A 10,208-nucleotide genomic window follows, 5' to 3' on the forward strand; every position below is an offset into this window, starting at 1 on the left:
CTGATTCGGATGTCATTGCCTTCTTGTTAGAGTAATGAGCAACTGATTGTGGAGTATATTTCTCATATTCTTTGAGAACCCTCCACACATGCATATACTTAAAATCCTTGTTATTGTTGTTGGCTTTCCACAAATTTAGTGCATTCTCCAACACATTCTCGTCACTCCAACCGCTTTGCTGATAAGTATAAAAATTATTATAAGTTGTAGAAAATTCATTTACCATCGGTGCAAACCTATAATAATGTGATTTCAGCCGCTGATAACTTCTCATCATAGATCCAGTGGGGTGATGTTTGTTGTAGTAATCAACTATACGTTTCCAAAAAACTTGATCCTTCTGGTCATTACCAATGATTGCATTAGTGCTTATAGTTGCCCATGACTTCGCAAGGACCACATCTTCATCAAGAGATCAAAATCTTCGTTTCGATTCATTTTCCTCCAACTCAACTTCACACTCTTCTTGTGATAAGTGTGGTGGCAACTGAGTTGTTGAAACAGATGATGGTGTTAGAGATTCTTTGTCGCTGATAGATGAATCAATAGTTACACTTCTTAATTCATTTGAAAGTTTGACAGGTGGTTGAGTAGGAGAAAATACGTAAGGATAAGACATCCCAAGTTGGCTACCCATTGCTGACCAATTTTAGGATGAATACATACCAAATGGAGCTGCGGCGGCGTTACTTAGATTCCACGTCTGCAAAAAATTTTGAGATCTTTGGGAATTTGGGAAATTTGGAGAATATTGTGGAACATATGAAATATTTTGAAAATTTGGAGGATATTGTGTGTGAGAGAACATATGAGGATATTGGATATTTGGAGAAATGTGAGTATTTTGAGAAGATGTATTTCCTTCCGTATTTGAAGAATTCAAAAGATTCGTAAAGGAAGTATTGAGATTTTCATCTATCTCGAATACAAATAGGGAATGAAAGGAAGAAATGAGTTGAGAGCAAAGATAGTAATGGAATGAATGAAATAGATCTCATATTTATAGATTTTTTTATATATTAAAAAAATTAAATTATAACCGTTGAACAACGGTTAAAAATTAACCGTTGTTCAACGCCATACAACGGTTAATGTTCCGTTGTTCCGTTTTTATTTTTTTTTTACTTATATATATATAAAATAAAATGTCGAAGAAGCGGCTCCGTAACCACGGAGTCACTTCTTCTATTAAAGGGGAAAACCTCCCTCCACTATGGGAGGGAGGTTTTTCCCTGCTGCCAGTTCACTGTGAGAGCTTGGGAAAAGATTCCATTGTGGATGTTCTAGGAGGATTTGAATACTCTCTTTCTTCAATTTGAGCAGAGCCACAGAAAAAAAAAAAAAAAAAAAAGCTAAAAACTTTGGCCACTGTTGGAGATGCCTTTAGGGCATCTCTAATGGGAATATTTGGAGGAGATATTTCTTCAAATATCCCCCCTCTTAAATATCCCCCATTGTGAGGGATATTTTGAGAGGTGAATAAAAATCACTGGACATAACTTTATGGCCGATGATTTCATGATAGGTGGCATGCAAGTGGACCCTATAAGGGATAATGATTATTTTATTAAGATATTTTATTATATAATTTGAGATATTTGAGAGTAAGATATTTGGTAGGTAAGATCCATAAATATTTGATTGAGGGGATATTTTATTGTGAGATTTGAGATATTTGAGGAGTGAGATATTTGATTGATGATGTGGATGGGGACTATAAATATTTGAGAAAAATATTTAGTATTATTGTGGATGTTCTTACAAATCGAAAGAGTCTTGACACATGGAATGATCGGGTCGGGTGGAGTGACTATGATAGATCCTCTTGATCTACAAATTGTGGATCAGAGGATGATCCTTTGTATGAGATTGGATAATTTAAATGGACTGTACTTACTTATGGGTGGGATCCATCCAAATCATCCAATTTCATACCAATTTGTGGATCAGAGGATGATCCTTTGTATGAGATTGGATAATTTAAATGAGTTGTACTTATTTACGAGCGGGACCCATCTAAATCATCTACTTTCATATCAATTTATGGATCAGAAGATGATCCTTTATATGAGATTGGATAATTTAAATGGACTGTACTTATTTACATGTGGGACCCATCTAAATCATCCAATTTCATACCAGGAGCATTCGTCGTGGGCTCCTCAGTGTGTCACTGTGCGTGTGTCGGCCGTGTATCTGCGGCTTTCTGGGCCACTTCGGCCCAATGTATGGCAGCCCAGATTTTAACCGAAACCCTTGCCACAAGGGTTCTGGTGTTCGGTCCCTTCTCGATGAGAAGCGACAATTTTTGAAGCAGAAGTGAGAGATCGTGAGAGGATGCAAAAAAGCGATGAGATTCTTCACGCCAGGCGCTGCGAAAGCCTCCATCAAATTCAGGATGTAAATTTCTAACCGATTCTTTGATCTCGCAATTTTCCTTTGCTTTCCGATATTTATCACTTCCTTCCTTCGAGTCTCTTGTAAAATCGCGATGGATTTTGTCATTTCGTCACAAGGTTTCACTTTTGGCTTCATTGTCCTTTAAAGTTCGAATCTTGAAGCTCAGGATTGTTGTTCCTGTGTGCTGTGTTTGTTAAGGGAGAATCGAACGAGATGTAATGTGTTTGTTTCTGATTCTTAATTGCAGGCCAACAGCGGAGAATCTTGTGCCCATCCGGTTGGATATTGATGTCGATGGGAATCGCTTCAAGGATGCCTTCACCTGGAATCCCAGTGGTATTCTGCTTCTATTTTTGTTTTGCAATGCGTTAAATCCGCAGTTTTTTTCTCTCTATTCAAAGTATAGTATGTTAGTGATAGAAATCATTTGTAGCCGTTGTGGTTTTGATTTAGCTTGGGCTTGCTGAAATTTTTTATGATTTGTTCTGTAAGACTACTTCATCTCTTTGATCGACCCTTATTGCTTATCGTGCAATTCTTGGGCCTTCCTGTCATAATGCACTTTCTGTTGATTTTGAACTTGTACCGAAGATTAATAGTCATAGAGTGTCATGCAAATTTTCTCCACCTTAAAAGAAGCCAATTTTTTTGTTTTTTGCTTTATGATTGATATAACAAAACTTTGTTTTTCTTCACTTGCTGAATCAGTAAGTTCTGAGTAATTATTCTACTCTCTACTTGCCTCACTACAACCTTATTTTTGTTTATGACTTTCTATGTTCTGCTGTAGATATAGAGAATATGGAAACTTACAAAGTGAAAAAGCAATGAAGATATCAGGTCAGATGGAATAGCTCTTAAGAAATGAAAGAAAAAAAATATAACCCTTAATACATCAATTTCAGCTAAAATCCTCCAGTTTCAATTATAAGTAACAGATGATACTGAAAAGAGAGGGTGGTCCTTAACAAATATAAAAAATCATGGAAGTGGATGAAGTTCTGTTGCTGACTCAATTATATGACTTTATAACTAATTTTGCTGATCAATAATTTATGCATATCAGAAGCTAGTTTTTATATGCTGTATCTATACCTACAAAGTTCGTATCAATAATTCATTGCAAATTGCAATAAAGTTCGTCGAATTACTCCTAATTTGTGACAACTGTTTTTTTACTTGAATAACTGGTTTAACTGATAGGTTTGAGTTTTCATTTGATGCTTTATTGTGTTAGTTGAAAATTTAAAACAACACTTGGAGCTTCTGTGAAATGTATAGACTCATTCCTCGCTGAGTATTTCATACTTATAGCTTATTGCATTTGGAAATGTTTATGATGTATGTATAATCAACAATTTTTATGTTACTTCTGCAGATCCTGATTCAGAAGTGACCAATTTTGCTAAAAGGACTGTGAAGGATCTCAAATTACCATCAACATTTGTGGCGCATATTTCTCAATCCATTCAAGTAAGCGATACACTATTGCGAATTAGTTCCTTTGCTTTAGACCTTATTTTATGGTTGCCTAGAATAAGTCACTTGATCATAAGACAATACAATATCTAATACAAACCAAGTAATGACAATGGAAACTTGTTATTAGTTTCATTCTCTGCTTATCTTTCTTCACTATGTTTTTTCCTCTTTATAAAGTTTTGGGAGTGTTAAACTGGTCCTAATTTTTCTTCAGAGAAAAGGAAATGTTGCCCTGATTTTAACGAATACCATAACAATATTGATGTGAAATTTTAAAAGTCCTTTCTCATTGTACTGAAATTCTCCAACTTTTCATGTTGTGACAGAACCAATTGTCAGAATTCCATTCATTTGAAGGTCAAGAAATGCAAATCAAGGAGAAAATTGTGCCTATCAAGGTATGCCTGAAATAAATCTTCAAACAATAATCTTCACCTGATTTACATCTAATATAGGTTGCCTGAATATTATCTTATACTTGACAATCTTGTGATGATTCAACAGATTGATCTACGTGTTAACAACACTGTAATAAGAGATCAGTTCTTGTGGGTAAGTTAGAAATTTTATAAACCATAACTACTAAAATAGCATAATTGTAGAAAGTGTTTTCGTGTATTGCCAACATGAACTTGGATGATTTCCTAGGACATTAGCAACTTAGAAAGTGATCCTGAAGAGTTTGCACGAACTGTCTGCAAAGACATGGATATTGGAGACCCGGAAGTTGGAGTAAGACTATGCTTATGAGAGAATTTCTTATGTGATAAGATTTTAGGTTTTGTCTTAAATCTTGACAATTCTTTGAATTAATATTTAAAGCCAGCAATTGCAGTTTCGATAAGGGAGCAGCTTTATGAGGTTAGCTGTCTGTTCTAGCCATATTGTTTTCGTTAATCAACATAAAATGATGGTAATTTTGTCTAATTTGTGTCGCTTCATGCTCTTATTTCTTATTTGTCGATCTAGTCTCCACGTTACTCTTGCTATTGCCTTGTTGATTTTCTTCTATATTGAGTATTATACATCAATATGCCTCTAATTTGCGACTGTCCACTTGCTATTGTCTGTCAATAATGCATGTCTGATGCAATAACTTGAGGTAGATCTTAATAGCTTGTTTACTTGGTGGATGAATATGACAGGAGAATGGAGGTGTTAAATGAACAAAAAAATGCTTGTCAAAAACATTTGTTTTACTGCTCCCTCCTATTCATATACGCAAGCAAATAAGTCATAAGGCTCTAGGTAGCTTCCTAAGCCCTAAGCAAGAGTTTTGGTAACTTCTTTGCTCTACTGCCTTGGTGAAACCTGTGAGAGACTTTTGATGTATTGAAACATTCATTTTTTCCAAGTAAATTTGAAACTTTCATTGTTATACTTCAGCTTATTTGAATAGTGAGAGACTGACTTGTCTTGAGATTTTGCTTGTTGTTACTTGGCCATCTGCAATTGCAAAATAATTTATTGTGTGTGCCTAGGTTGTTTGCCAAGGCTAAAGAAGTTCATAACTAGCGTTCACCTTTATGAGGTGGTGTCAGATGGGGTACCCGTAAAGTTTTTGCTACCTAATACCCATATCGTTTGGTCCGTCCAAATCCGTACTCATGATAGTTGCTACTATTCTATCCATACAAGTCTCGCCACTATCTGGCGATTCCCGACTAAACCCAAACTTAGGTCAAGGTTAACATATCTCGATACCTTCAATGTTTAAAACAATAGCAATTTGAACCTCTAATTAACTAATTCAATCTTTCATAAATAAAATATGGCTAAAAGAATGGAAGTCGAGTTCAAAAAATGGTAATGCCCAATAAAATCAGAATATCCCTCAATTTAAGTTTAACATACCTGATAAATCTCCAAATATGTAACTATATATTATCTATATATGGGTTCCTGTGTGACTATGCAATTCCAAATGCGTCCTCTACCTACGACAGGTATCTACCATTTCAGGCAAACGTGTCCCGAACATGTTTAATAAATACTCACTTTGCTATGTTATGTAGTGAGGCAGGGAATAGTTGCTTTATATGGAATCTATTGCTTCAAATGATGCATTTGGAAATGTGTCGCTTGTAGTAGTCATCTTATTTTAGGTTGTTCTCATTCTGAAAACTAAAACTCATTCACTTCAATCAGTCTTTTCCTTTTGAATTTCTGCTTTGTGCATTTCATTCATGATTCTGAACTTGCTTTTTAGTGCCGGGAGTCACTGCTCCACATCAAATAACCTAATGTAACATTATCGAACCCTTCAAAAACAAGCATGGGATTCCAATATTTTTGTTGCAATGCTTTACTTAGCATGTAATTTCCAGTATCTTAGTGTCAGTATTAGTGCAGCCACTTTGGTACATTTTTGGTACTAGAAATTATGCTGAACGTTTATAATTTACTTTTTGACTAACTTGTAACTGATGATTTTCTGAAATGTGTCATTGTTCAGATTGTAACTCAATCAGTTTCTTCAGCCAGGGAGACTAGAATAGGGAAAAAGGGGCGACGAGCATCAGATATTCTCACAAACAGGTTTTTTTTTTTTCTTATGGTGGAAGAAACAAATGGAACTCCATTTTCTTTTATATCTTTATCGCTTTGTGTTTTGGCAGTAAAGCGGGCATCACTATGGACTTAGGGAAGCTATTTGGCAGTAAAGGAAGTGTTGTTCGGTAAGAATACTCTGTGCTATGGAATAAATCTTTTTGATTGTGTTTTCCTCATAAAATCCTTTTTTTTCTCCTGAATCAGAAAAAGGAAAGAATGGTATTTATACGAACCCATTGTCGACATTTTGTCAAACGAGGAGGTCGGGGCTCTTGATGCAAGGGAAGAACTAAATGCGCGGTAAACTTATCATCCTAGTGTAGCTCGATGGATGTGCTCCACATCAATTTATTCCCATGAAATTCTCATAACCAAATGTCAACTTACTGATAATCGTTTCCCCATCGGAAAATGCATCAGTTTGAAGAGAAAGTTGGATGAAAAAGATGAGAGCTTTCAGACGCGCTATTCTCATGGTTGAATCATGCCAGTGATAATGGCCATAACCTGTTGAAGGTTTTCTCCCCTGCAAGAGCAAGGTTAGCAACTCTGACAGGAAAAACGACTCGCGGACAAGCTTCTGTGGCATTATCGGCATTATCAGTTTTATATGTTGAAATCGAGAATGTTTTGACAAACTAAACGTGTTCAGATGTAAAAGCTGTAGGATGATTTGTTTTGAGGTGCTTGAAATTCTCATGAAGAATACGAAAACTATTCTCCATAATCACTTGTTTTGAGGCACACGATCTTGCCTAAAGTAAACAATATGGAGAGGACAACTTTCAGTCATCGGATTTGGTTGGATTAGATCGTGCTATTAGCACCGGGGGCTGAGGATCAAATCCTGATCGAATACGACTGCTGAAAATGCTTGTATGTGCTCTGTCTGAGTTCCTTCTCATGCTTGTATGTGCTCTGTCTGAGTTCCTTCTCATCTTCCATTAGATTATGTGCTCTGTCTGAGTTCCTTCTCATCTTCCATTAGATTAGAGTTGCATCCCTTTATACATCAAGGATATCTTGAATCTCATAGTAACCAAGAGCGATGATGACTAATCGAGGGTTCAACATGACTTCGCGGGTTCAAGGGCTTGGTGTTGAGGTTTAAAGCTTGGTGATGCTTGAGGCACACATGAATGATCATCGGAGAGAGTTAAATGGATGGTTATTTTAGTTAAGCTCTCATGTTCATCAATCAAGTAAACACCAAGGGATCTATATAGGATTGTTGATGTGCACCATATGCCATGGATGCGACAAAAATTAGTCACTTTGTTGGATCTCGATGTCTCTCTGTTGCTCAAGTCATCAAGGATGCTAGAAAGAATAAAATAAAGAAGGTAGAAGATGAAAATAATTAGAGTTTGCAACTTCACATACCATAGCAACCTTTTATAGGGAGCCAAACTCTAAAACCCTATCAGATTATTAGCTTTGTATGTTGCAAGTTGTGTACTAGAGAGATTATTATCGGGTGGTATCAATGATCATAGAATATGGTAGGAGTTTGTTTATATTTGTTTAATATATATAAAGTTAATTAAGTTTGAACAATTCATTAAATTAAATGAATAAATCTGAACAAATATTATAAATTATTCGTATAGTATGTCCAAAAGTAAAACTTACAAACCAATTTTTTAAATAAAACTCTTATTAAACTTGTAAATAAATAAATAAATAAGCTCTCAAACTAACAAGCAAGTTTGTTATATCAATTAAACAAACTTCAAAATGTAAAAACTTTAAACAATCAAACAAACTCAAAGAATTGGATAACATCTAGATTAACAATATCAACCTCAAATAATATAACACACATGAGTGTAGTGCATTGGTGAAACACTCGGAGAAACAATAAAAAGGATCAAGTTTGAATTTCAGTTCACTTTGGCTCGCATTATGACTAGAGGAAGATGCATCAGGAAAAGATTTCAGGCAGCGGCAATATTAACATCTGATGAAGATCCTGTGGTTTGAGCAAGAATTTGCGAATCAAGTGTTCATGCCTTGCAGCTAAATCATAGATCATCTCTTAGACTTGTACTTTTTTTTATTGAAGACACTCTAGTTGAGTTAATCCTAGAAAGAACAACACACAGAGGATTGATTCATTTACAAAGGTATAAAAAAGAAGTTTATCTTGTCTAGAAAAATTGATTCCTTGTGTTGCCATCACAATCTACTCGCAAATCTAGTTGAGAACAAATAATAAATCGTCGAATTCAGAAATCAGATGAGCTACATTTCCCATACATGAATGGCTTCGGTGCAAATTCGATTCGATAGTGCTACAACACTAAATGAAGCCCTCAGCAATCCTCCATTTGTTGATGCAATCTCTGTCATTGCCATGATCGCCATCAGAATAGTAGTAGCAACCCTTCCTGACTGCTCGACCGACCGCCCGACTCACAGTAACTGTTGCATTTTTTTGTGCTGCTTTGCACTCGACATCACGGGATGCTTCAAAAACAGTAAGTATTTCACGATCATCCCTTTTTACCAGAGCTTTAAAGAACAGAAGAATGGATGCCATTCGCTCTACGACACATCTCAATACCTTAGACGCATCCAGCTATTTATACTCTTAAATAGCATACCTGAACTTTTTTTTTTGTTCTTTCTTTCTCCCTATTGCATTTGGTGATTGGCTTGTTCTTGCAAGACAATTTTGGTGGATCATGTAGAATTCCTTTTGGTGGTTCAAGGCACTCCAAGTCAATGGTTGTTGACCTAACAATTACTATAATTTCAAGCTTTGTGAGTGTCTTATTACAACAATTAGGAATCGAGAGTTTACATCAACTTCTATTTCCGGGCTAATGAAGAGGTCTTGTAAGCTTATACAAAGAGAGCTACTATTAACTCGGGTTTACACATTTCAGTTCAGTGGTTGGATTTTAGGGTGAGGAATTGGTTAATAACCCAATCGATTAAATCGAAGTCAAACAAATTTAAAAAAAATTAACAAATAAAAAATTAATTAATTCGATTGATTTTCTAATTAATTGATCTTTAGTAATAGTTGATGATGCATAAGTCAGACTGCTATTGGACAGTTGAGTTAGAAACCAAGAGTTTAGGGATTTTTTTTAATACTGATTTAGCAACATTAGTAGACTATTTACAATACAGTAGTCTATATTATTTGATTTAATTGATTTGATCAATTTTTTAATTCTAAAATTGAACTGAACTGAATAAATTGAAATAATCAAGATTTTCTTAAAAAAATAAATTTGGTTTAATTGATCTTTTACTTACACCTAATTGGATCCATAAAATGAATCGGTGGTTTGATAAATTTGAAGTTTCTTCATATTTTTATCTAATAAATTAATCCTCATTTATAATATCTATCAAGTACTAGAGTTTCTCTAAAATGATGGTCTTATTGAATTGAATAGATTGTGACTCACTTCTTCTTTATCCATTGTGGCACAACTCTTTTAGTGATTTATTCTTCTTCAAGTTGTTGGGTAACCTCTTGACTAAATGACCAAAGAGAGGATCTACAAAGTGGAGTTGGTGGTAAATTAAAGGAAATTTGGTAGTTCAGGTGCTTAAAGGAAACTTTTTTTTTTTTTTTGTATTTTCATTGATCTGATTTGGTAGCATTTTAGCTTTTCTCTATACTTGATTGTTAGATCTTTCCTTAAGGTACTCAGCTACCAGCTAATTCTGCATGACTGAAACAAGTCATATTAAAAAAAAAAAATTGTGGAGAAGACAACCAACATCCATCCTTTTATTTTTGTTGAAGTTGC

At 35.0% G+C, this 10,208-nt stretch overlaps 1 protein-coding gene across 2 annotated transcripts; it reads left to right on the forward strand.

Annotated features, from left to right (window-relative positions):
* Positions 1 to 2,248: 2,248 nt before the first annotated feature.
* Positions 2,249 to 7,162, forward strand: LOC122052148 (chromatin structure-remodeling complex protein BSH-like). 2 transcript variants are annotated; one of them, XM_042613537.1, is made up of 11 exons: positions 2,249 to 2,400; positions 2,648 to 2,736; positions 3,779 to 3,873; positions 4,209 to 4,280; positions 4,387 to 4,434; positions 4,531 to 4,614; positions 4,705 to 4,743; positions 6,338 to 6,420; positions 6,501 to 6,560; positions 6,640 to 6,735; positions 6,856 to 7,162. In XM_042613537.1, exons 1-11 carry the CDS (start codon positions 2,351 to 2,353, stop codon positions 6,914 to 6,916), a joined length of 777 nt encoding a protein of 258 aa, XP_042469471.1. In that variant the 5' UTR covers positions 2,249 to 2,350; the 3' UTR covers positions 6,917 to 7,162. The 2 variants fall into 2 exon arrangements, with proteins under 2 accessions (XP_042469471.1, XP_042469473.1); XM_042613539.1 differs by lacking the exon at positions 6,856 to 7,162 and having other exon boundaries at positions 6,640 to 6,739.
* Positions 7,163 to 10,208: the final 3,046 nt, after the last annotated feature.

Source organism: Zingiber officinale, chromosome 3A (genome assembly GCF_018446385.1).
Source record: "Zingiber officinale cultivar Zhangliang chromosome 3A, Zo_v1.1, whole genome shotgun sequence".
Lineage (NCBI taxonomy): Eukaryota > Viridiplantae > Streptophyta > Magnoliopsida > Zingiberales > Zingiberaceae > Zingiber > Zingiber officinale.